Source organism: Onychostruthus taczanowskii, unplaced genomic scaffold (assembly GCF_017590055.1).
Source record: "Onychostruthus taczanowskii isolate IOZ18803 unplaced genomic scaffold, ASM1759005v1 scaffold63, whole genome shotgun sequence".
NCBI lineage: Eukaryota > Metazoa > Chordata > Aves > Passeriformes > Passeridae > Onychostruthus > Onychostruthus taczanowskii.
Genome location: NW_024504012.1, coordinates 2,627,871 through 2,654,910, shown reverse-complemented (window position 1 = coordinate 2,654,910; position 27,040 = coordinate 2,627,871). Strand labels below are relative to the sequence as shown.

Genomic DNA, 27,040 nt, shown 5'->3' with positions numbered 1-27,040 from the left:
TCCTGTCTCTTTCCTGTCTCTTTCCTATCCGTTTCTTGTCCCTTTCCTCTCCCTTTCCCATCCCTTTCCTATCCCTTTCCTGTATCCATCCTGTCCCTTTCCTGTCCCTTCCCTGACTCTTTCCTATCCCTTTCCTCTCCTTTTCCTGTCCCTTTCCCAACTCTTTCCCATCCCTGTCCCTTTCCCATCCCTTTCCCATCCCTTTCCTGTCTTTTCCCCATCCCTTTCCCGTCCCTTTCCTGTCTCTTTCCCATTCCTTTCCTGTCACTTCCCTGTCCCTTCCCCGTCCCTTTCCATTCTCTTTCCCATCCCTTCCCTGTCCCTTTCCCTGTCCCTTTCCCATTCCTTCCCTGTCCCTTTCCCATCCCTTCCCTGTCCCTTCCCCGTCCCTTTCCCAACCCTTCCCTGTCCTTTTCCCATCCCTTTCCCATCCCTTCCCTGTCTCTTTCCCATTCCTTTCCCGTCACTTCCCTGTCCCTTCCCTGTCCCTTTCCCATCCCTTCCCTGTCCCTTTCCCATCCCTTCTCTGTCCCTTCCCCGTCCTTTTCCCATCCCTTCCCTGTCCCTTCCCCGTCCTTTTCCCATCCCTTCCCTGTCCCTTCCCCATCCCTTTCCCGTCCCTTTCCCGTCCCGTTCCCGTCCCTTTCCCGGTGCCCAGCAGCCCCAGCCCGCGGCACGGCTGGCAGCCAGGCGGGCAGTGCCCCCTGCACAAGCCCCTGCTCCGTGTGTGCGCATCTGCCGGAGCTCCCGCTCTCCCTTCTCCCCCTTCCCTCTCCTTCCGAGCCCCCCTCCTTCCACCAGCCCTTGCTCTTCCCACGGGATGCGGGGCCGGGCAGCCGGGGGAAGGGGCACGGTGCTGCGGCTCCGCGGGAGATAACGGGGCCGGGCCCGGGATGCTCCGGGACCCCAGCCGCGGCCATCGAGCGCCCGGAGCCACGCCGCTGCAGCGCAGGTAAGAGCCAGGAGGGTGATTAAAGGCCTTCCCTGCGGGAGGAGGGATTTTGGCTTGTCCCTGCCCCAGTTTCCTGCGGGGAAGGGCGACTCTGCGAAGCAGGAGGGGAAGGGCGATGCTGGCGTGTCACCCCCTTGGTGGCACTGCGGTGCTGCTCCCCCCGCGTTAATCTTCCCGTGGCATCTTGTGAATGGTCACAGGGACACGGGCACGGCTGGTGATTGATTAGCAGGCGGGGAAAGAGCAGCTTTCCTTAGGCTCAGCCCAGCCCTGCCTGGGGAGGAGCGGGACCGGCTCTGGGCGATCTCCGTTGCAATGGGATTAGCGCTGGGCCTTGGATGCTGGGAGAAAACACCAGCCCGTGCTTGTGCTCGTGCCTGCACCTCGGAGATCCTCAGCATCCCGGCATCTCCCCCCGCCCTGCTTTGCCACTGTTGCGGTTTTAAAATGGTGGATTGTGTTGGCTTTGAATATTGGGGTCTCTGTGGCATTGTGACTGAGCGCTGGGGCTGAGCTGGTTAAAAACGAGACCAATTGGAGCGAAAAGATTCCGTGTTGGAGAGGAGAGAGCTGTGCTGAGCCAGGCTGGAGAGAAAACTTGCAGATAGCAGAGGCATGTGCACTCTTTGGGGAAGAACCAGCTGGACTGGGGGGTTTATTTTGCTCCTGCCCTGACTGCGGGGCTGCTGTACCACCCCCACAGCAGTGAGGGTCAGCTCCTTGCTCTCCCCTGGGTGGGGGAAATAACACAATAATATTTGGCACAGCTGACAAATACAAGGGGCCCGTTGTGCTGGCATCTTCTCGGGCTGCTGTGCCCCATCCCAGCGGAACGCGGTGGGATTCCTCCGGCTGGGGAGCCCACAGGTCGCATAATGAGCGGGCTGAGCTTCCCCTGCCTTGCCGTGCCGCCCTCCTCTGGTCCCTGCAGCCCCCCGGGACAAGCCTGCCCCGTCACCCTGCCACCCTGTCCCCCTGCCATGCGGCTCTGGGGACAATGCCCATCTGGGCTTTGGCGTCTCCCTCCAGCCTGGCAGGGCACGGGCGCTGCTGGCAGCCACTCTCCCGAGGAGAAGCTGCTGCTGGATGCATCAGACATTTTTATGAAAGAAAAATCTGCTGGAGAAAGAGGACGAGCTCATCTCGCTCGCCTCATTTATATTTTAGCTCAGGCTACAGCAGCAGCCTCCAGAGACGGATGAAAGAGAAATCCCAGCTCAGCCTTGTGGCTAGCTCTGTTTGTATTTCATCCTGTCTGAGGTGTTTAAAGCCAAGCACGTGCTCAGGTGTTTTGCTGTGGTGGGAGTGCGTCCATGGAGCAGCCAATGGCCCCAGGAAATCCTCGCTCAGGGACCTGGATGCCCTGCGGGCCCCGGTCTGTGGAATAACAGCGATAAGAGCAGAGCAAAAGCAGACCTTGTCCATCATAAATGGCTTTGGGGCTGCAGCCCCGAGGTCTGGGGCTGATTTTCAACACTCAATAAACAGCTCGCTTGCGGTAGTCAGCTCACGGAATGCAGGCTGCTTGCGAGCACCTCGGATGATCTCCCAGCAGAAAATTAACCTTATCTGTCAGCGAGGCTGGCTCCCTGACCCGCGCTGAGCATCAGATCTCAATCAGACCCTGCCAGGGCCGGGGCGATCCGAGGCAGGGGATGATTGTGGAGCTCCGTGTGCCGGGGTGGGTCGGTCCCAGCTTCCCAGCCACGCTCGGAGCTGTGCTCCAGCCGCTGCCATATTGACAGCAGCAGCGATGCTGGGAGCTGGGAGGGCTCCAAGGCTGCACAGAGCAGCTCTGTGTCAGCTCCAATCCCTTCTGCCTCCCTGCTCCGCACTCACGGCATCCTCCCCATCCTCCCCAGCGCTGCTCTCCGCGGAGCTGCTTCTGGCCACGGCAGCGCCTTTCCTCGGAGAGCAATTATGAAATTGTAATAAAGTGCTTTAAAGGGAAAATTTGGTTCCCGCCTGCCCTTCTCAGCCTGGAGCTTCCTGCCCTGCTTTGCTGTTGGTTTTGTGTCCTGCCTGCCCGGAGGGACTGGGGAGGGAGCAGGGGAAGCATCTGTTCTGCTGCGGCAGCCACCGAGCCCAGGAGCCACAAGCATGGCCAGGAGACACTTCTGTCATTGACACAGGGCACAGTTTAAATAGCTGCCACGCTCTCGAGCTGAGCCACAGACACATCTGCGGATCTCACTTTATGTAACTTGCTTTTATTTCTATTTTTGAACGGGTGCTTTCATTTTCAAGGGGAGTTTGGCTCGGTGGGTGTCTCCCATCTCCTGCCCTGCCTCAGCGAGCGCATGTGAGATGCTTGCTCTCCTCACCTGTCCCTGAAACTCTGGCTCTGCTTCTTTCACCTTTTAGGATTTCCTCCCTGCCAGGCCTGACGTGGAGAATGATTTGAGGTTTAAGATGAACAGATAAATCAACTCCTTAAAAACATTCTGAGCTTCATCTGTGGACATTTCCTGCTGTCCACATTACCTGAGATTTTTTAATTTTTTAGAAGGGGGTTCTGTTTGCAATTAAGATAAGTGTGTGGTTTGTTTTTGTGATCTACACTGATCATAATTCCTTCTTTCAAAGGCAGTCACCTTGTGCTGGACCAAGGGTGCTTTCAGACAAGACAGCAGGGCAGCCTGGCACAGTGAGCAGAGTTGGATGCAAGTTCCAAGTAATTTCCTTCCAGGTTTAATTGTAAAAGGTGCTGGAGAAGAGCACTCTCTGGAGAGTGATTAATTAATTACTAATCTGAATTCCCTTGGGGTTGGGCCCTATCAGTGCCACTCTGGAGTCTGGGTAAATCTGGAATGACTATGAAGCAGAGCAAATGACATTTTACTCCTTTCAGTAGTGCAGCAAAAGCCCCAATCCCCCCTGGGTTACAGCAGTGTGCTGCAGGTTTGTGGCTCAGCCTCAGGCAGGCTTTGCAGCTCACCTGAATTCCCAGAGCCAGGACTGCTGTGGGAGGCAGCCAGCCCCTGTGATTGGCATTTTGCAGCCACAGAGCCCACACAAAATCCCAGAAGGGTTTGGATTGGAAGGAACCTTAAAGCTCATCGAGTTCCAACCTCCTGCCACGGGCAGGGGCACCTTCCTGTGGTTGCTGAGCATCCTCTGGAAAGATCTCAGAGGCAGCAGAAATGAAAAACATGAAAACACACCAGGGGATGACTTCACTACAGGGATGTAGCTGCCCAGCACCACAGCAAAGTGAAGAAGAGCTTTTCTTGGCAGGAGAGAAAATCCTCTTGGACCAAGGGGTTGTGAAAGCTTGAACAAGGCCCTTGGAGCACGGCACAGCCAGGAGAGATGCTGCCAGAGAAAAATCACCAAGTAAAAGCAGCTGCAGCTGGTGGAGCTGGTCTGGGTGAGACTTTTTGGGTAAAACCCATTTGAGTCACAATCAGTGGTCAAAACACCTGGAATAGGCAGGGAGGCACTGAAAACAAAAAGGACCCTGGAGAGGGAGATTGATGTGTAGGGAAGAGGCTGGCAAATTCCCTCCTGCCCTTCCAGAGTGACAGCCCCAATGCTCCCAACGCTGCCCCTGGTCACTGCTGCTGTGTTTGCTGCTGCCAGGTTAGGAGGAAATTGCTTTGGAGTAATTTTTGGAGAGATTTAAATTTTTGGATGGGATTCAAGCCTAATATCAAAATGAGTTATTTTATTAAAAGCATTGAAATAGAAACTGAAGAATGGTCGGAAGCAGGGGGGCTGTTTTAGAAGGAATTTGCTGTAAACCTACTGCACAGAAGCTTTCTAAAATATTACCCTGTAAAAACCCCATAATTCTCTTTATCTGCAATTTAATTACATTTCCCATAGTGCCTGTGTCAGAACAGTTCACTTATTCTTGTTCTCTATTAACTCACACCTGCCCCGGGAAACTAGAAGGAAAAATTGTTGGCATTCCGAGTCATTTGTGTGTTATTCAGGATCTCACTGAGCTCACAAAAAGGGTCTAATGAGGTACTGGAGAAGCAGGAATTGGGGTTCTCATCGTGGTGATGGCTGTGAGATGGCAATGTCTAAAAAGATATATTTATAGAAATTTATAGGAGATGTATTTATAGAAATATATAAATCAGATATTTAGATAAAGATAAAAAAGATGGATGTACATATTTATAATTATAATAATATTTATATACATATACAAAATATACAAAATTGATATATTTATATATTATATAAAATTAAAAAAAATACAAAGATATAGATGAATATATATAAATATATATAAAAGCAGAGGTAGAAATGGGAGCACTCTCATGATCCAGGATTTTGTCCCATCCAGTGCTGGTGGACCAGAGCCTGATCTGTTTGGGACTGCAGCAAAGACTCAGAAAAATCTGAATAATGGAGCAGAATCACCCCGAGCTGTGTGGATTGAACATTTTGGTGACCTCCTCCATGTGTTTGTGAGCGAGAGCTCAGGGATGTCCTGGGACTGTTACAAAAACCTTGTCACTTGTGACCCCCTGCACGCCCAGAGGGAACCTGGGGGCACGGAAATGCTGCATTAAACCAAAAATGACAGGTTAGGAGTTAAATTTGGCTTGGGTTTGGGGCAAGGGCTGCAGCTGAGTGTTATTTAACTCGGCCAAAGCAGCCTGTGGCAAGAGAGGCAGAGGATGAACCTCAACCTTTGACTGGCCGGGGCATTTTTGCAGTGCTTGTCTTCTGATAAGTGGAGATGTGATTAATCCCAGCCAGGGCGACCTGGGCTTTGCCAGGAGAGGATGAGAACAAGGCAAACATCTCCACAGCACGGCAGGCAGTGCAGGGGGCTGCAGGCTGGTGGAGAGCCGGGATCTTTGCTGCACTGCTGCTAATCCCCGTGTTTTTCTAGCAGGTTTTGCCTCTCCCCAGGGATGGGGCTGCTGATAATGTGCTATCTCAAGGCATGTTTCCTGCTCACAGCACCGGGGTGCCAGGGCCAGCAGGACTTGAGCAGACAGGAAGGTGACTGCAAGTTTCCAGGGAAAAGGCAATTATTGTATTTGAAAGGATTTTTGGTAGGAAGGAATGATGAATTTGATTTTATGTTTTCAGAAGGTTAATTTATTATTTTGTGATATTACATTATATTAAAGAATATTATACTAAACTATATTAAAGAATTCAGAAAGGATATTTACAGAATGCTAAAAAGATAATAATGAAAACTCGTGACTCTTTCTAGAGTCTCGACACAGCTTGGCACTGATTGGTTAATGAATGAAAATACTTACAGTAGAAACTAATGAAACAATTATTTGTTGGATAAATAATTTTTAAACACATTTTACATGAGCTAAACAGAGGAGAAGCAAATGAGATAATTATTGTTTTCATTTTTCTCTGAGGCTCCTCAGCTTCCCAGGAGAAAAATCCTGGGTGAAGGGATTTTTCAGAAATCGTGAATGTGACAGGCAACCACTTGTTAAACTGCAGAGGACTTTTTTTATTATGATAATTCTTCTTCTTTCTGTGTTTTTTGTTTGTTTTAGTCAATCAGCTTTGTCAGGATCAAAAATATCAGTGGAGATCCCGTGGCCTGAGCTCTCAGCGAGGCTGTGACCCCCATCAGTGTGACACGGGGTGCAGTCACTGCTGGGTGTTGGTGCCATGGGTGAGGCTGTTGTTACAGTCCCCGTGGTGCCCTGGACATCCCACACGTGTTCTCTGGTGGGACCAGGAGGAAAAGGGGGATTGCAGCCCACACTCTGGGGTGAGGGCACCGAGGGATGTCCAGCACCACTGGGTGCATTTCCCTTCCGTCCTGCAGTGCCCAGCAATAAAATCCTCCTTTGCTTTGTGCCAAAATCTCCCTTGGCCCCGCTGACACCCGAGCCCTTCAGTGAAACTCTCCTGTCTGTGGCAGCTCCTGGGGATGAGCGATCTGGGGGCAGCAGCGCTCCCTAAAGCCCCGGGGAGCGGCTCGGAGCCAGGCGGGCGGGAGCTTCATCCCAGCCCAGCCCCGGCAGGCATCCCCCCTCCCCGCCCCCGATGCTCCCCGGCAGCCTTTGGCATCCTCCGCCCTGCGCCGCGCTCCCTCGGCCCCTCGGGGGGAGAGGCTGCGCTTCTGCTGCCAGGTGGGCGAGGCTGGGACGCGCTGGGTGCGCGGGGATGTGCGGGATGCGCTGGGAAGCGCTGGGATGTGCGGGATGCACTGGGGTGAGCTGGGAAGCGCTGGGATGCGCGGGGCTCCTGCGCAGCCGGGCTGGGGCTGATGCGAGAGCGGCTCCGAGCTGCGCTGCCGCTGCCGCTGCCGCTGCCCGGGGAGGGCTGGGAGGGGAGGGGAGGAGTGCTGAGGTGTGCCTGTCACCCCGGGCAGGGGCTGGCTCTGAAGAAGCCCGCTCTGCTGTCTCCCCAGAGCCTCGCTGAGCACGCTGTCGGCACAGACCCACCGGCGGAGAGGACAGGTCAAAGGCAGTGAGTATCTTTTTCTCGGTGTCTGTCTGTCTGCAGTGCCTCCGTGCTCGTTTTTTTTTTTTTTTGTTTTTTTTTTTTTCCCCTCCCCTGGCTTTCCCTGCATGTGAATGGATGGTCTTAATCTCCTGAAGCCCCTTAGAGATCTCATGCTTTACTGTTCTGTTTATTTGTTTGGTGTGTTTTTTAACCTTTGTGCTGCTGGGGTTTTTTTGGTTTTTTTTTTTTTTTTTTTTGGATTGGGATGGCTTCTTTATCTTTGCCCAGGTGGTTTGATAACCTGAACGTCCTAATCACACTCCTCCCTTGCTGTCTGTCAAGGAGAAACCCCCAAAACTCATCCATGACGAGGCTGGTTGTTCTCCTTGACTGGGTTCCTTCCATGGGAGGGGGAGGCAGGACGAAGGATGGAGCAGGGGAGGCAAAACCTCTCACCAAGACCTTTATTACAATTTACCAGACACCACAGATTACATTTTAAATCCAAAACTGACTGGATTTATTTGCAGACAGAGAGAACATCCACGGGCAAGCCAGCTGAGCAGTGGGATTGCCTCCATGGGGAATGTAGGTCCAGCACCCCTGAAGTCAGACAGACTTTGGGATCTCAGGGAAGTTGGGTGCTGCTCAGTGGTGCAGGTGCTTGTTCTGGGGGCTCAGTGGGTGGCAGTGAGAGTGAGCAGAAAGCTCTTTCATAACAGTACCCCAAAATTCAGGCTGCTGGAGGAGGCTGCAAGGGGGAGAGGGCAGATGGCTCCACTGCCAGCTCGGAGCAGCAGTGGGAAAGAGAAGCAGGAGCTGCTGGACTCTAAGAAGTCATGTGCTGTGGCCCCACATGGGGGTGAGGCTGTTAATGAGGAAATTTAGAGGGGCTTAAGGAATTACAAGGATTGATTTCAGTCAGAGAAGCAGCCGGTCGGGGCGAGGATTAAGGGAATGCACTCACTGGCAATGCAGCACAATCCCAGCTCCATTAATTTAGTGGGGAAGAGGCTTTGTGCCTTTTTAATGTAATCAGGTTTTAAGAGGGATGGTGCACCAGGCAGCCCAAGCTCTCGGGTCTCCCCAGGCCCCATCAGAGCAGGGTCCTGGCTCCTTGCACACCTTCTCAGCTCTCATCAGCTCCTTGGGCTCCTCCTCGGTTGTTCCCAGTGACACCACGACATGGAGGGTACCTGGAGCCTGCAGACCAGAAGCCTTTGCCTTTGCTCATTGTAGAGTCCTGTTCTCTGTCCCCTGGCTCTCCTGCCTGCTGGATCTCACCTTCACTCTCTGCTGATGTGAGAGTTGTCAACCAGTTGATCCCCAGTGTGCCAAGGCTCACGAGGAACCCGGCACCTCCGGTCTCCTTCCCTCCTTCTTTCCTTCTCTCCTTCCCTCCCCTTTTGCAGGCTGTGCATCTCCTTGGTGGCTCCCCTCAGGCTCCCACCACCCCAGCGAGGCCCTGCTTGCTTCCAGTTATTTTTGTGTGAGCCTGTGGCGGTGAAAGCAGCAGCGCCTGCAGATGTGTGAAGTCCTCCTGTTGTTCTGTTTGCAGTGCCAGCTTTTCCGTGATGCCTGGCCAGTAACACCAGCCATGACCTGGAGGGACAGGCACAAGAGGTAGTTTGGTCTTCTTAGCGAGGTCAGCCCGGAGCTCTGCCCCTTGAGGAGAGACCTTCGGAGGTGCTGGAGGATGAGCGGGATAATGCCAACTCCTGCTGCTCCCTGGTGAGCTGGGACACCAAACTCACACTGCTTCAGACCTGAAGCTGGACTTTACCTGGTCTTAGAAGGAAATGCTGTCTCTCCTCTGTGGCCATCCCTCAACTCTCAACGTCTTCCATTGAACAATTGACTTTCCACTCTAGGAGGCAAGGATCAAATGGGTTGAGGACAACTGGCCCTTCTTGGCTTTGGAAAAGAGGATTTTTTGGTGTATTTTTAAGTGCCAGGACATGAAAGAGTAAATCCCTTCTTCCTGCCCTCCTGCCTCCTGCAAGCAGCCCTGACTGCGGTCCAAGCCAGCCAGTTAAAGGGTTAACCATAGCTGGATGCCTGAATGGCTGCCTTACTGATCCCACGGAGGTAACTGGAAAGAACACGGTGCATCCCCCAACCCTGCCATCCTGTCACTGTCTGCCTCGTCCAGCAAGCCCCTCTGCCCACTGCAGTGTCCCCTGCTGCCCTTCCCTTGCCTCTCCACCTCCTGCACACCCAATTTCTCTCCCTCTCTCTCTCTCCCCTGTGTCCTGTCTTGGAAGTCCTCACTGAGAGAAGTGTTTTCCATGAGGAACCAGCTCCCAGCTCTGATTCCCTGCTGCAGCCCCTTGATCTCAGGCATCACAGGGGAATGGGAGCAGCGCTGCGGTGACGCCTGTCACACCTCTTGCTGGGAAATTCGTGAGCAGACAGAGTAGGGCACAGAAAGGGGGAGGGAAGCAGGCATCTGGAGAAGGACCAGAAGGATCCTCTAGTGGGTTTGGTGTCCACTGGAGCACAGCTGGGAACGTGGCACTCCCTGTGCTGTCCTCTGGAGTTTGTGCAGTGCCCACGGCCGTGGGGCCGTAGCTGGAGGCTGTGCAACAATTCCTGTGACTGAGGAGCTCCTGGGTTTTGTGCTTGTTAAAAGCTGCGAGCTGCCTGCGCTGCACCAGGGAGACACTCGGTGCATTTAATTAACATTTAATTTGCTTTAAGATTACATTAAAATGTGCAATAATAGAAGCTCTCCGAAGGGCGGGAGGAGAAGGGGGAAACAGGCGCGCTACAGATTGGCTCAGGCGCTGGTGCTGAAGTGTTCTGCAAGAATTACAGATGGAAGGGGAAAAAACGCTGTACTTGTGCAGCCACAGAGAGTACTGGGCATCTGTCTGGGAGCAGGGTTTGGAGCAGGGCTTTCAGCAGCTCCAAAGGAGGTCCAGCAGCTGAGAAGTGGAGATGGGGTCACTGGATGTTCCTCCCATGGTCCCGAGGAGAGAATGGCCCAGTTGGATGTCCAGGGACTCTCCAAGAGGAGACACCCTCGGGCTGCAGAGGCAGATCACAGAGCCCATGCAAACCCTAGAAGCAGCCCCCCCATATTTTTGGGGAGAGGGTGATGCCAGTCCCGTGCAGTGCATGTGTTCCCTTTCCCTGTCCCTCTGTCCTGCCCATCCTGGGTTATGTAATGAAGGATGCTGCTGTCCCAGGAAGGGGCTGGGCAAGGACACCAGGGGCTGGCACGGGATCGAAGGCTCTGGGGCTGGGCTGAAATTTAGAGGAAAAAAAGCTATAAAGCCATTTTCTGCCTGGGTAAGCGTGTCTGGAAACAGGCAGTTTGATCCTGCTTATGTAATCCTGAGTCTAAAGAAGCCGCTCGGGATCGATCCTGGCTGGGAACTCAGGGGGCTGCAGCACAGGCTCACCTTGCAGGTGCCTTCCCACCCCTCTCCTTCCTCCAGCCCCCTCCTGCCCTCCACCTCTGGTATTTTTGGTGCTGCTGGAACGTGGTGACCGATTTCTTGTACTGCTGCCCATTGCCCTCCTCCCACACCAGACCAGAGCAGGACTTTCCAAGAAACCATCCCAAAGCTCAGCTTTTCGAAGCCTTTCTGCCAGCCAAGGCAGCTGAAAGCCTTGTGTGAAGGAGCCTTCAGCTGCTCTAGTGCTGTGTTCACCCTTAACATCAGCCTGGAGATGTCTCAGGGTCCCTCTCACACATGAGGGAACCAAGGACACAGATCTGGCACAGAGCCGCTGAGTTTTGGGGTTTTTTTTTGTTTTTTTTTTTTTTTTTTTTGGGTTTGTTCTTTTTCTTTTGCCAAGCTGGCTAGACTTATAATCATCCTGTTCTTTGGTTTTCCCCTGCTAACACCCCTGCTTCCCCACCTCGACCGCAGGAGCAGAGGGATGAGGACTCGCCTGGGCTGCCTGTCTCACAAATCAGACTCATATAATGATTTCACAGCTATTCTTCCGGACAAGCCCAACCGGGCTTTGAAGTGAGTATAGCTGCAGCATCCCACCCCAACCCCACTCCTGCCCTTCCCCTTCCCCTCCCCACCCACCACCCCTCTCCAGTACTGTCTTCCTTTCGTTGTACTTTGTGTGAGCTGTGAGTGCTTCCAGGAGGAAAACAAACCGGCACGGATCCAGCAGGAACAGCCTCAGGAAATTACTGGATCTTTAGCACTGTGAGACAGGACGTGCTCCCAGTCCCCACTGCTGTGTGGGGGACATGTCTGCACCTCTTTGAGGATGTAATTTACACCTCTGTCATCACAAATCAAAGCCTGAGCAGCTGGCTTGGTGTAAGAGGTGACCAGAAATTTCAGGTCATCTTCAGCTCAGCCTTGTATTTGACACTGCCAAAAATCGGGTGATGGTTTGCACAGTGCTGGAGGGAGATTCTTCAAACCCTCCAGAATGCTGATTGAGAAGTGTGGGATGGGACTCGTCTGATCACAAGTCCCTGCTTCCACCTGAGATAAGATCTGTCCTTCCTCTGAAAGGCAAGCAAGAGAAATAAACACTTGTGCAGGGCTGAGTTCCATTTCGCCTGACTTTTGGCTTTTACAATGTAAATGTCTGCATCTGAGCTTGTTTCCTGGGCCTCTGCTTAGAGTCAATGAGGAAAAATTGGTGCCTTTTTGGCTATGATTCATCTGGCCTATTTTACCTGCCTGCCTGGGCATGTGAGCTGAGCAGAGTCCCTGCAGGTCCCTTGGGATCTCCTCAGTGATTCTAAAGGAAGCCCAGGGTCACTTGGCTCAGTTCTACACCCTAGACCTCCAAAACCAGGTGAGAGGAATTCCAGCCTTCCTCGGTGTCCTCACCAAACATCTCCAGAGGGGATGGGCAGCTGTGGTTTGTCTGTAACTTGCCTCTTCCTTTCCTTACAGAAGACTGTCAACAGAAGAAGCTACAAGATGGGCAGACTCTTTTGATGTCCTTTTGTCCCATAAATGTGAGTAGAGATCAAATTCTACCTTTTTCCCCCTCCTCTTCCCTTAACCCCTGTCCAGGGGTGTGGTCCCTCAGAGCTGCTCGCTCCCCAGCAGCCACCATCCTTAACAGGCAGGAAAAAAGAGAGTTTTGTGTGTTCCCTTCACGTCTTTGCTCCTGACCACGAGGAAAACCACAACTGCTAAAGCCATCAGCCCAAGGTGCTGCCTTTTCCAGCTCAGCACCCTTGATCAGCTTGCCCTGTCACAGAGGAATCTCCCTTGGTCCCCCTGAGCAGAGCCTGATCTGCAGGTATCACAGCAAACCCGAAAATTTCACATCCAGAGCCCTTATGCCAACCTATAATCAGCAACCCCTGCTCTCTTCAGTCCTCTGAGTTATGTTGTGCAAATATTGCTCTGCTTCAGCAGCATTTTCACACTGAGAAATTATAAACAAAGCAAAGTTCCCAGTATGGGTTCATTCATGGGCTTCTATTGAAGAAAAAAACCCAAATGAGTCGAGGTTGGGGAAAAGTCACCGTGGGTGCTGAACGGTTTCATGGCAATAAGGAGCTGTCTGGCTTGCTTAGAGACACAGGTTTCCCTTACATTTTAAAATGCAAGTGTAAATTATGTTATTAAGCTAATTTTAAGGTAATTTTGCCAGGTTTCTACTGAGATGACAACAGTTTTGGCAGGGAATTAAGTGACAACTTTAAACAGGCAGGCTGACCAAGGCAGGAAAAGCAGGATGTAATTTTAGCAGCAGTATCTAGTTGAGATCATTGCTCTTGCAGCCAATAGGGGAAAAAAATATATGGTGTAGCTGGGAATGGCTAAAAAGGAACATTTCTTTTGTGGAAATTCAGAACAAGAAGGGGGAAATACACCAAGGAGATTATAGGGCACCTGGGGGATGGAGAAAGGGGAAGGCAGGATATTCACAGCCCTGTTATCATCCTGAACTCAAACCCATTTCTTCTTCACTGGTGTAAAAGTAGAAATTTTCTTTATTAGACTGCAGAAGAAGGGCTTGGATTACAAACCCCAGTGAATTTACCCACCCATGTCCTGATGTTATACAGATTCTTCCCTCTTCAGCTGACTATTGCAAAAATCAAACCTCAGTTCAATGATTTTGTCCAGCAGCCTCCACAAAGGTGTCTGGTTTTATTAATAAATTAGCCTTATGGAGTGATAAATGAATTATCAAGGCCTTTCCCATCTCTTAGAATGGAAAGTAATTCTGATAAATCTCTGGCACTAATGAAAAATATTCAGTTTCTAATGAAAAATATTCAGTTCCTAATGGCAACAGAAGGTGATCTTTAAAATTTAAATTAATCTATTTTTATCAGCAGTCACGGTGACATTGCCTGGTGATTGGTGACAAAAAAATTTGTTGTTTAATAAACTACTTTCTAAAGGAATATTTTATAACTGCTCTGCACCTGAAGTTTCTGGAATTGCCAGCCTGGCAGTTAAGGGTTATAAAGATGCAAATACAAAAAGTTCTGTTGAAACAGAAGTGTTATTTTAGTTACACTGCTTTAAAGGAGAGAACAGCACATACTCATAGAATTAATTATATTGTACAAGTTGCATTTTTGCTGTTAGGATGTGCTGATGTTACACAGGTAAGGGAGCCTTATGCCTTAACAGGCCAAAATCTGGGATTAAATAAAACTGTGCCTGGCCTGCTGGCATCTGTCTGTGAGGGAAGCTGCCAGCAAAAATTCTGCTTTTAGTGCCAAGAGGAGGACAGAACTGCCCCAGTCTAATTTCCCTGTGACTGCTCAGGTGAACAGCATTAGCCAGGGAAAATTGGAATTCATGCTTGAGGGCATGGGCTGAGCACCAGCTGGGCTTGGGGAGAATTCCCCCTGGGGCTCACAGCATCAGCAGGTAGAGCACTTCTGCTTGACACATCTGTCAGAAACTGTCTTCACTGGATGGACAGCTCATTTATTTTGGGAAGGGGATTGTGATTTTGGGGGGTTTTGTGGCGTTTTCTGCTGCACTCAGACAGATCAGGTGCCTTCCAGGCAAACTGTTCTCCAGGGAAAATAACCCCCAAAGTGCTGGAGCAGGACTCAGGAGCTGATGGAGCGGCTGAAAACGGGGCAGACCTTGTGGGTAATATTGCCAGGGGTTGGACAAGTGGCAGAATTGCTCCAAGGAGCAAGAATGTGGCTCAGAGCTCCCCAAGAGGTCTCCAAAGGACCCAGCTGAGCAGGCTGCCCTCGTACACGGAGCAGGCTCACAGGGCTGCAGTACTTTGGGAGACGGGAAAAACACTGCCTATTCCCTTCCTATTTTCATGAGTCTCCAAAAGGTTTCTTGTTGGATTATACTGATTTAGAGATGGGGTAACTGAGAGGTGTTTTAAAACCTTTTATTCCATTTTCAGTCTCATGTGAAGGGTGAGACAATACAGGTGTTACAATTCCCACCATCACACTCAGTAGCCAATTATTTCCTAATTAAAATACAGTATAAATGTTTTCTGGCCGATCAGCTTTTGCCACCCCATGCTGTAAATGCCTTAAAGCAAATAATCTAAAATTACTCCTCATGGGTCCTACTGCAGTGCATATTTCACAGGTCTATTTCTCCAAAGCACCTAGTCTTATTTACACAAAACCATCCTTTGAAACTTGTTTCTAGTTCCATTTCTCTCCCAGCAATGTCTGTGCTATTCCATGGCATTTCCAAGTCAGCATTTCTTATCTCAAGGTTTGCATACAGATGCACACTGTGTGAGCCTTCTGCCAGGCTTTGGGAATTCTCTACAAATCCATTTCCCACTGTTTCTAAACAGAAGTGACCTGAGGAGTGTCATGCATTATCCAGATTCCATGGAGAGTCCATGGGGATTTGAGCCACCTTGTCTAGTGGGAGGTGTCCCTGCCCATGGCAGAGGGGCTGGAATGAGGTGTTTTTTTAGGTCCATTCCAGCCCAAACCATTCTGTGTTTCCATTATCACCTTTGCCAGACATCCCTTGAAGTGCTGATGGCCCTGGGGAGCTCCCCTGCTCTCCCCTCACCCTTCTGAAGAATGACTGCAGGTAATGTTTGATCCTGTTGTGAGAGGAGGATTGAAATCCCTTGGGATTTGAAGCAGTTGTTTTCTCCTGGGTGATTCCCAGGCTGGGTAATGCCCTTCTCTCTACATAGACTGGTCTGATTTTCCATTCAAAGGATAATTGGAGTTGACAAGTTATTAGAGTTAACAAGAGATTGTGAGTAGGAAATGCAGCAGGGCTCTCCCCACCTCCCTTTTGTGCTGGCCCTGGGACTCCATTCCCTCATCCCTCCTGGAGTGAGCAGTGCTGAGCAGCAGGATGCAGCAACATCCATAGGTCAGTGCAATGAAATCCTAATTGTTTTTGCTGATGGGTGGAGCAAATCAACTCAGAAACCGTGGGGTCAGGCAGACAATCCCTATTTTACACCAGGAGCCCTGTCTGAGCTCACTGCCACGGTCCCTGGGGTCAGGGCTTCTGAGCAAGCAACAGGAGAGGGAGCCTGATGCTGTTCTTGTCAGGGAATTGGCAGAGTAAGAGGCAGACCATGTGCAGTGTTTCCTTGGGTGCCCAGGGAGGAAAAGCAGTGGTTTTAACACGCTGGATTTTGGCAGCTTTCCCCATTTTGTGCCAGGGAAGCGAGCTCGGTGTGGTCCCCAGAGTGTGAGTGCATGCTTGTGAGTAACTGAGGAGTAATCCTCAGCCTGTGCCTGTGCCCAGGAGGCTGGCCAGATGAGCATTTCTTTTGACAGCCTGCTGGAGGGAAATACAAGCCATAGCATGTCTCATCTGCATCCCCCACAGGGCTGGACACACAGACTTTTGTTCCTCCAACATCCAGCAGGACAGTCTGTCCTCAACCCTTGCTAAACTTCTCACCCAACACCGAAAACATTCATCCTGAATTCCCACTTTTATGTCAAGGGTGATTTTCCCCCAGATTTTTTGAAATCTGGAGGAAAAGGTGATTTTTCTCTGGATTTTTTTGTGATCTCCGTGCTCTTCCTCCCAAACTTTATTGTTGTTCTCCTCCTTCTGTTGTCTACACATTCCTTCACTTCCTACACAGCACAGGAATATCCCAACCCACTCCCAGCTCTTTCTGAGCCAGAAGAGCATTAGCATTGTGCTGGTGACAGGCAGCTGAGATGAAGGGAAGCTCTGCTCAGCAGCAGTGAGAGCACATTTGTGTGCTGTGCAGAGCAATTCTGACCCTGTCCCTCCAGCCCTGGACCCAACACCTTGCAGGGAGCCAGTCCATCCATCCACCAGCCACAGGGACTCTGCTCCCTGCATGAAGTCTGGTTGCTGAGGGTGTGAAACACATGCATTAAATAAATGATTGATGATTGCTTTCTTGCTCTGACAGTGGCAGGTGCTTGGTTATTAAACTGCCTGAATGATTTAGGCCACTAATCTGGGCTCTTCCTCATGCTGATGAAGCTGAGCTAAGCCCTGTCTTGTGTTTTCTGCTCCCCACCTCAGTCCCTTCTTGCTGGAAGGGATCCACTTTCCATCTCCTGAATGGGATTTCAGGAGTCCCTGTCCTCACATGGTCATCAAACAGCCTGGCACTGCCCATTCATACAACAGAAATTCATTCTGTTCCACTGCCTAACTCACAGATGAACTGCAGTATGGGGATTGTTGAAGGAGTTTTGAGTGAGAGACAAGACCTCTGAATTTTTTAGATGATGTGATTTATTTTTCTTACCTTCTACAGAGGCAGGAAGGGTTAGTTTGTCTCACATCTTCACAGCATGGTTCAGAAGGTCACAAGACCCCTAGTTACAAGACATTTTAAGGATTTATTAACCAATAAAACACTGCCAACAGGGATATTTATGTTTTTGACCCAATCCTTCAATATTTTGTCTTATGGACTCATGTTAGAGTGTAAGCTTCCTTAGCCAATCATGTCATGACACACAAACCTACAGTACTGTATTCTAAACTCCTTATTTACCTTTGTAACTACTTCTATTTTTTCTATATATTAAACTCTAAAAGTCTAAACTTTCCTTTACTTAGCTTAAGGTGTCTCTGCTTTAAACTATAAATCCACATTCTTGCTTCTGTCACCTAAGTTTGGAAGCCTTTCCCAAGGTCTCAGATCAAATCCTGGGTTTAATTCTAAGCTTTGGCTTACAGGCCCAAAGCTCTGAGAATTCCCTGCATTTCAGATTCCAGCACTGCGGGATCCTGAGTAATGTCTGAGCACTTGCACAATCCCCTTTGCACGTTCCTCAGTCAGTCTGAAAGGAGAGCAGGGCATTTTGAAGCTTAGATTTATACTGCAAAAGGAAAACATCAAATGTCTGCTGCTTCTCCCTCAGACTCTCAACATCCAGCCAAGAGCTCTGCTTCTTTGCCTTAACTTATCTGCTCCACCAGGACCAATTTCCTCCTTTGGCTTCAAGCAAAGGACTCTTGAGGCAAATTCCTGAATAATTGTCCAATAGCTGTCCTGAAGGGCTGTGCAGCCACAGCAGCACATCCTGTCCTCCTGAGTGGCCATGCCTTTGGGCTCAGGTTGGGGATTATCTTGTGCTGCTGCCTCTGCAGACTTCTAGTCCTGCTTTTAACTTCTGTGCTTTCTAAAGCATCCCTCTGGAACTGCACACTGGGATTTTTCAGGAGGTGAAATCTCTCTCCTGCTTGTAGCACACTGCACTCCAGTGGTGGCTGTCCTGGGAAAAAAGATGTCCAGTAGGGCGGGATGAGCTTTGAAATGCTGATCATTCATGAGAGATCATTCCTTGAAAGCCTGGATGTGCTGTGAAGGAGAGGAGGAGATTGAAGTCAATATCCAGGTCAAATCCCAGCTCAGGTGGTGGCAGCTCCCATGCCTAACTGTCCTCCTGCCCTTTCAGTCACATTGTCATTGTTCCACACCAAACTTCTGGCAGTGATTCCCCAAACCTGGCTGTCAGGCAGAGCTGGAAAGGCTGGCAGGCAGTCAAGGGTTAAAGATGAGAACTGTGGAAAACCAGGCAGGCAGGGATGAGCTCTCCTGCACCCAAAGCGTCCCAGGCAAGACCCTCACAGGTTCAGCCTCACCATCTGCAGCTCCTCCAAGGCTGTGGGGACTGCATGACAGGAGGGGAAAAAAACAGCAGAGAACAGCCAGACACTATTATTTATCCATTCACTGTCTAAACTTATTTCAGGATCAAAAGGAGCTGATTGACATGAGAGCAGGAGGCAGAGCTCATGGAAACCTCCTGGTCCCAGGGGAACCTGTGCAGCTGCTCTCTGGGGCAGGGCTGTAGCAAACGCCTTTCTCTCCTTGTCACTCATGACATTCCCTTCTTTTACAGATATTACATTTGTCAGGTATTTTATTTCTCAAGTACTATATTTTTCAGATACAATATTTTTCAGGTATTCTATTTTTCAGGTATTCTATTTTTCAGGTATTCTATTTTTTAGGTATTCTATTTTTCAGTTATTTTATTTTTCAAGTTTTATATTTTTCAGATATTTTTCAGGTATTATATTTTTCAAGTATTTTATTTGTCAGGTGTTATATTTTTCAGATATAATATTTTTCAAATATTATATTTTACAGGTATTTTTTCAGGTATTTTATTTCTCAGATATTATATTTTTCAGATATTTTATTTTTCAGATATTATATTTTACAGGTTTTTTTCAGGTATTTTATTTCTCAGGTATTATATTTTTCAGATATTTTATTTTTCAGATATTATATTTTACAGGGTTTTTTTAAAGGTATTTTATTGCTCAGGTATTATATTTTTCAGCTATTTTATTTTTCGGGTATTTTATTTCTCAGATATTATATTTTTCAGGTATTATATTTTTCAGATATGATACTTTACAGGTATTTTATTTCTCAGGTATTATATTGTTCAGATATTTCATTTTTAAGGTATTTTGTTTATCAGGTATCCTATTTTTCAGATATTCTATTCTGCACCAGTGATCTTTTGCAGATGTGTACTTTCATGCAACACTGCTATTCCTACAAGTGATCCTCTGTCAGTGCTGCAGCTCTGGGGCTGTTGTAGAGGAAAAGGGGAAAAAAAAAAAAAAAGACCAGGACAGGGACAGGGTACCAAGACCTCAGCAGGGACTCAGCAGAGACTGCAGAGACATAGCAGTGTGCTTGGTGCTGGAATATTTAATGTCAAGCATCCTAGGAGCTGATGATTGATAAAATGACATAGATCTTGAGGAACTGGAACTTTCTCCCTGTTTTATTTCCTTGTTTCTGAAAGCTGCCAGCATGCAAAGACTCCTTGCTCTGTTCTCCAGTCCTTCCCTTGCTCTCACGCAGGCCCTGGGAATTTCAGAGGCACTAAGGGGGACAGAGCTTTTGGGAAATGTTTCTGTGTCCCAGATTTCAGGAAGGTGCACCCCTCACCTTCACCATATTTATCTACCCAGGGGGATGCTCAAAGGGTGATCCTGCCCTGCTCCTTTGGCATTCTGCTCTGGGGCTGATGCCACAATATTGCCCCAGACCCACAATTTGCAGTGTTACTTGGATGAGAGGCCTGTTTTTTGTCTACCCTAGCAGTGCAAAACCCTGATCTCCTCCTAAAATTGCCTGAAGGAAGAAGTGTCAGGACGAGCTGGAATAATGCAGCTATTTCTGGGGCTGACAGCAGGAGGGAGCATGGCTGAGATGGGATGGATCCATTTTTATGCTGATAGCAGACTGCTGATGGAGCAGTCAGTGCAAAAAAAACCAAAACCCAAATGAAAGAGCTTTGAGGAAGGCAGAGAAGGGAGGTTTAGCCTGTACTTTGGGCTGGTCTGGCCTAATATGTATTTTCCTTTTTCCTCTGAGGATCCGGGCAGTCAGAAATCTCCTCTGACTGACACACAGAGAGAAATAGGATTTTTTTGTGCTCTTCAATACCCAGGGCCACTGCTTAGGGCTTGAGTTTTCAGAGGGAGCTGGAAAATATCTAAGTTATTACCAGAAACAAGGGGAGCAGGAAGAAGTTTAGGACATGCAAGGGAGATGCAGGGCAGTGCTACATTTCTATAGATCTCTAGCACACATAGCACATATATATATAGCATATAGAGAGCATATAAATAGCATATCTATTATATCTAGCATATAGTTAGCATATACAGCATATAGAAGGAACTGTCTCAATGGTCTGCTTGAGAAAATGTTGGGATTTTCCACAGGGATCTGGACAAGCTTGAGAAATGAGCTCATGGAAAACTCATGAGGTTCAACAAGTGCAAGGTGCTGCACCTGGATTACTCCCAGCATCAATGCAGGCTGGGGGATGAACAGACCAAGAGCAGCCCTGCCCAGAAGGATTTGAGGATGGTGGTGCATGAGAAGCTGGACATGCCTTGTCCTTGCTCCCTTCATCCTTCTGAGGAGTCTGACCTCACCAGGCTCATCCCCAGTTTCATCAGTATTTTTAGACAGTTGCTTGGAAGTAGCCAAGAGCTTTCCAGTCATGAGCTACAAAAACCTGGATGCTATTGCAAAAGACCAGGAAGAGTTAGAAGCACATTACTGGGAAAAAAAAAAAAAAAAAAAAAAAAAAAGGAGAAGCTAACTTTATCCTGCATCGACTCCCCTGGTGCCGTTCAGGGAAAGGAAATAAAAAACAATGGCTGTGACCATAAATAGGCCCAGGCAGGGGTTTAACACAGATTGCCTAATAAATCTTTCCATATTTCTAATCTGCCCCGGCTGACTCAGATTGCATTACTGAAATGTCACAATTGCTGAGCATTAGCAAGTGATAAGCACACTTTTACCACTGACTAGACAAGCCGTAATTAGGCCAAGTCCTTTCCCTCTCCCCTTTACTGGAGCTGTAACAGACTCTCTGAGAGCTTTCCTCTGTTTAAATAAGAACTAAAAATGGCACAAGGCAATAAAGCAAAATGACAGAAAACATAGGAGACAAGTCCACATCAGCCATGTATTATTAAAGGTTGTTCTTAGTGGAAGATAGGGCTTTATAAAGTGTGGCATTAACATGAGTTGAACCTTGATAATTCCATGAGTAACTTTACAAAGGGTGGGTGTCCCAGTCTAAAGGAAAACCTTTTGCCACCTTAGGAAAGGAAAACACTTTTTTCAGAGTTACATCAAGTGATGTTTGGCTTTGTGGCAGCTCACGGGAGCCTGTTTCATCAGTGGTGTAAGTTATGGATGCATCTTGGGATGGCAGAGCTTGGGATAACATCAAATTTTCTTTGGTAGGCCAGGGTGGGTGGAAGGACGTCTGAGAATGGAACAGCTCCCTGCCTTCTCTTGATGCCTCAGGTTTTAGCTTTTTATATTTTTTCAGATTCTGCACTGCTTTAGTGTGTGAGTCTGGGCTTCATATTAGGGGATGGTGAGCTCTCTGCACAGAGCAGGGAGACAAAACAATTCCTTCTCTAGCTGGGCACCAAGGACAAATGATCCAAATCTCAGCCCAAGAGCACAAACACCGTGGGCTGAAGACAGAAAAACAAGAAGGATGGGACTGCATGGGCTGGAGCTGTAACTGGACAATTAACTCCAATATGCAAATGGACCAAAACATAAAAATGGGAGATTTTGTGGCCAAACCCTCTTTTGCTTCCATCTTGGATCCACCTGGGCAGAGCCACGACTCCTCTACTGCCGGGGTGCGGCCTTTGAAGGCTCTTCAATAAATATCCACTTTATTCCTCTTACCTCTGCCTAGCCTCTGTTGCAGCCCCTCAAGGCCTCACTCTCTCCTCCCTGTGTGTCTTCTGCAGATGGGCTGGCAGCTTTCCGTGCTTTCCTGAAGACAGAGTTCAGCGAGGAGAACCTGGAGTTCTGGCTGGCCTGCGAGGATTTCAAGAAGACGCGCTCGGCAGCCAAGCTGGCCTCCAAGGCCCAGCGCATCTTCGAGGAGTTCATCGACGTGCAGGCCCCTCGGGAGGTGGGTATGGGGTGGCACAGCGTGCCCAGGGCACCCAGCGGGGCTGGCACCCCCAGCTGGGTGCTGTCCCTCTCTCCCTTCCCTCTCAGAGCGCGGCTAAGGACGGTGGAGACGCCATCCTGCCTGCTCCAGCTGCCTCTGCTCACCGTGACTCATCCCTGATGAGGGCAACTGCTTTGATGATACTGAATTAGTCACAGTTCACTGGCAACCTCAACCCACATTTCCTAACCTCACTGAGCTCCCCAGGAGCATTTCACAGTGCTCCTGATATTTAGTGTCAGCCTTGAGCTGTTGGGCTCTTCCCTGGCAGGACACCTTGCACAGGACCATCCCAGCCATGAGTGGAACACAAGCCCTGAGGGAGTTGGGGGTGTTTATCCTGGAGAAAAGGAGACTCAGGGGTGACATTATCACCCTCCATACCCCCCTGAAACGTGCCTGTGCTCAGCTGGGGCTGGGCTCTTGCTCCAGGCAGCACTGCCAAAACCAGAGCACACAGCCTCAAGCTGCACCAAGGAAATACAGGTTGGATATTAGGAAAAAGTTTTTCACAGAAAGAGTGATAAAGCTCTGGAATGGCTGCCTGGGGAGGTGGTGCAGTCACCATCCCTGGGTGTATTTAACAAAGCCTGGATGTGGCACTGGGTGCCAGGGTTTATTTGGGGTCTTGGGGCTGGGTTGGACCCAATGATCTTGGAGGTCTCTTCCAACCCTGTGATTCTGTGAATTCTGTGATTCTGTGAGTAACTTGTTAACTCCCAAGGGAGGAGAGTTTCTGACTAACTCCCCCCTCACCCAGACCTCCCAAGAGATGCAAACAATAACTCTGAGCTGAACAGAAAATGTAGTCACACTCCAAGCCTAGGATTGTTAAATCCTCTTTCAAGCACTTGACAGGCTGATGGCACTGCCAGATCCTGCTGATGGCACTGCCAGGTCCTGCCTGGTGACCACGCTGGCTTGTGTCACTGCAATCACAGCACAGCCAGGGGGGCTCTCACTGCACCCAGCCCCTCCTGCTCCTGCATGGGTGCCTGTCAGGGACCCAAAAAGGGCTCATTTTCCTCCCTCTCCCAGCTAGGAAAGCCACTGCAAGACCACTGGGAAGGACCCAGGTTCACACCGAGGTGTGTGGGGGTCTCAACACTCTCCTTGAGCATTTTCTCACTGTTATTCAGGAAGCTGGATGAGATTTTAAGGACTGAAAAGCTGATTTTTGATTAAAAATGGGAATGCAGGTAGGATGGGGTCCTTCCTACAATTGGGTCCTGTGGTGATGTTTCCTTAGCACTGTTACATAATTTTGGCATGCTTAGAATATGAAATTATTAGAGCTAATCGATACTGCTGACATCCACATTGAGGCAGACAGCTTTACTTTCCAGGCTCCTTACAGTTTGCACACTGAATTAATAACAACAAATAACATTTTTTCAGCCATTTTTTTCTTCCAGGCAATAACCCTAAAAAATGCTGATTACCCTACTAGGGAAGGAGAGCAGGAAAACTCCACTGGCTGGCTTTGCAAACAAATGGCAGTCATAACATCAGAGGGTGGTTTATTTTTCCAAGCCTCTCCTCCAGATATTGTAACGTGAAGCTGCTATGGGAAAAAATCAAACAGTTTATTTTAGATCAGCTGAGTTTAAAGACATTTAATAAGAACTAGTGGTTTAAACCCAGTTAAAAGTTTATTCACCCATTTATTAGGCATGTGGTGAAGAGGAGAGGGAGCAGGAGAGAGGTTAGGCTGAGTCAGCAGTTTTAGGTGATGTGCTGCCTAGGAGTCTGAATAAAAGTAATTTTAAAAGTGATTTCAGTAAAAGTAAAGTGGTTTCAGAATATATATATATAAATCTATAAATCCAACTTTTCTGGGCTTGGGGCAGGATTCCCAGCCCTGAATCTCTAAACCCCCAGAGCTGTGGGGCTGGACAGGGGTAGGACCTTGGTTCTGCTGCTGTTCCACAGCCATGGCAGAGAGGGAATTTTGCCATTTGAAGGAGGCCAGCTGAACACTCAGTGCCAAACTCTCTTCTGCTGCTTTCCCCAGGTGAACATAGACTTCCAGACACGGGAGCTGACCAGAAGAAATGTGCAGGAGCCCTCCCTCTCTTGCTTTGACCAAGCTCAGGGGAAGGTGCACAGCCTGATGGAGAAAGACTCGTACCCCAGGTTCCTGAGATCCAAAATTTACACAGACCTGCTGTCTCAGACCCAGAGGAGGCTCAGCTAGGACAGCCATGGGGCTCTCAGAAACCACGTGCTTCCCACAACAGCCAAAACCCATGTTTAAATGTGAAACTTTCTTGGTGTTAAAAGCAGTGGGAATGGGAAGAGAGGGAGAAGGGGCAGAAGGAGCTTCCAGAGAGTGATCCAAGCGGGGTATTGAGACTCTTTGACTATCTGTGCTTTCTTCTTCTTTTTTTTTTTTTTTTTTTTTTTTTTTTTTTTTTTTTTGTTAGCAGTAGCACCTTGCAGCCGTTCCCTCTGTCTAGCACAAACCCACAACCCTCTGGAGTCACAGGGTCACCTGTGGGCAAGGCAGGTTCCCTTTAAAATGGCTGGGCTGGTTTGTGTGTAAATAACACCCTTCCGTCCTTCCACCCATCTCGCTGTCTCTCACCTCTCCCTCGTGCCCAGGAGGGCCCCAAGGGCAGTGCTGACACTTGTGAAGCCACATCCAGGCCACCTCTCACACTGCTGGGGTCTGGACCAGAGACTGAGGGGAGGCAGAGAGGAGACAAAGGCACAGGGTTCATTCCCTTTCTTGAGTGGAAGCCATCAGCAAACCCAGCTCACCTCCCCATTTATCCTGTACACCTTATGGCTTGGCTGCCACCCTGTCACTGTCTCTTTTCCTTCAGGGATGGAGGCTCAGAGTATTCTCCAGGAGCTGAGCTTTCCTCATGAGGAAGGTAATCCCAAAAGCTCTCACTAGGGCTGGGCAGGCAAGTCTTCTAATGTGAATGATTGTTTTTTGTGGCTATTATTTATTTGTGTGGTAGTTCAGTCTCAGCCATCATTCAGGCTTTGTTGTGCTGGGCACTGGACCAAAGCCTAGCACAAAGGGGCTCCTGGCTGCCACAGGCTTGGTGGCTCCTCAGGAAGGACCTGTTGGGAGAGAGTGGAGAGAGGCAATGTCCCTTCTGGCCGTTGCTGAGGTGTAGGAAAAGCACAAGGCCCGTCTGCCACAGCAGATGGCATTTTTCATGGGGTACCTGGCCAGCGCGTGGCAACGTGAAAAATCCCATTTCTATTTTTGTTTTTTCCCTTTTACTGACTGTTCCCACTCACTGAGTGTCCACTGTGCTTTCAGTGCCCTGCAAAGAGCTCCCCAAGACACAGACCCTGCTGCAGGGCGCTTGCCCCCAGTGGGACACAAAGCATGGGGTGAGCAGGATGGGTGTTGGGGTGTGCAGTGGGGTGTGAGGGCCCTGTGGCCCTATTCCCATAGCCTGGGTGGCCACTGCAGGACAATTCTCTGTGCACACGCCAGGGGTGTAGCACCTCCTCTGTGCTGGGCAATAATTCCTTCCATCTGATGGCCCCATTTCCATGGCACTGCTGCTCCAGCTTGGCAGATTCTTGCAATATTTTTGAGGGGAGAAGCAGACAGCCTGTCTGTGGATTTGAGCCGGCAGACCAGAGGTCTCTTTTCTTAATTTAATGAAGGCCTGGAAAGTGACCCCATGGATCTTTTTCTTCTCTCAGTCATCCCCAGACCAGAGGCTGTAAACCTCTGCTCCAGCCAGGGGTGGTGGGTGGCTTTTGTACATCAGAAAGCTGCTGATACAGACTTTGTGTAATGTGCTGTATGAGGTAGAATGAATTCTAAAGCCAAGCAAAATGTTTTTGGAACAAGATGAAAAAAAAGTCTGGCTGGATATTAAAAATTACTGTCCATCAATTAAGGAGGAAACAGTATTTTGGGGCTTTTTGTAAGGATGATATGTAGGACAGTAGGACAAATAGGGTCAAGATAAGGTACCACCTTATCTGGATTTATTTTGGAGATGGATTTGTGTGGTCTTCGAGACACTGAAGTCTAAATTGCAATTGCAAAGTTTATGTTCAGTAGGGAAACCTGCTTTTCACTACCTGGTTGGTTAGCAGCAGAATCCTCCAGGTCTTTGGAAGGCAAATCCCATCTCCAGTTAAATTTCCCTGAGGAATGGCCAGAAAGAGCAGCAATGACCCAGCATTCCTGGCTGTCCCCTGCCCCTGCAAGGACACCCAAGGAGCAGGGGCTGGCCTGTGGTGACAGAGGTGACATTCTGCAGCCACACCAGGCTCAGTGACACAGCTCCTGGCACTGCTGAGGCCCTCATGGCACACAGGAGACACAAAGCTCAAGGTCTGGAAGTGAGACAGTTTGACACAAACTTTTTGTTGCTTGCTCAAAAGGGGGAGCAGTGAGTGACATCTGGAAAATGCTCCAGATTTGCCATGATTTCCCCAAGGGGACCAGATCATGCAGGAGCCCAGTGTCCCAAAGTTTTATGGCAAGCAAGGCACAGTGAGGCAGGTCTGGTGAACCTGTGCAATGCATGGAAGAAATCAGAGGTGGAAGCAAAGGACACAGAGCCACACATCCAGTGGCTGTCCCTGGCGCTGCCTGGGCTGTAGGAAGGTGTCTGCCCAATGAACAGCAGAGAACTGCCCCACCTCTGACAGATGGCAAATAGAACACACACCCCCAGCCACATCATCTGAGACAGAAGGAGTCATATCACCCCCACAGCCCCTGCCTGGGGAAGGGAGCAAGAAGAACAAACCCAACCACGCTGCAGTGACAACACACTCAGGGCCTGACCTGCAAGGGA

At 49.3% G+C, this 27,040-nt stretch overlaps 1 protein-coding gene across 3 annotated transcripts; it reads left to right on the top strand.

The window, feature by feature from the left end:
- Positions 1 to 663: 663 nt before the first annotated feature.
- RGS8 (regulator of G protein signaling 8) lies at positions 664 to 24,640 on the top strand. Of its 3 annotated transcripts, none has more exons than XM_041420174.1 (7): positions 664 to 952; positions 7,314 to 7,372; positions 8,907 to 9,436; positions 11,230 to 11,331; positions 12,232 to 12,296; positions 22,045 to 22,211; positions 24,268 to 24,640. In XM_041420174.1, exons 3-7 carry the CDS (start codon positions 9,411 to 9,413, stop codon positions 24,448 to 24,450), a joined length of 543 nt encoding a protein of 180 aa, XP_041276108.1. In that variant the 5' UTR covers positions 664 to 952; positions 7,314 to 7,372; positions 8,907 to 9,410; the 3' UTR covers positions 24,451 to 24,640. The 3 variants fall into 3 exon arrangements, with proteins under 3 accessions (XP_041276108.1, XP_041276111.1, XP_041276109.1); XM_041420175.1 differs by lacking the exon at positions 664 to 952 and adding an exon at positions 6,999 to 7,032; XM_041420177.1 differs by lacking the exon at positions 8,907 to 9,436.
- Positions 24,641 to 27,040: the final 2,400 nt, after the last annotated feature.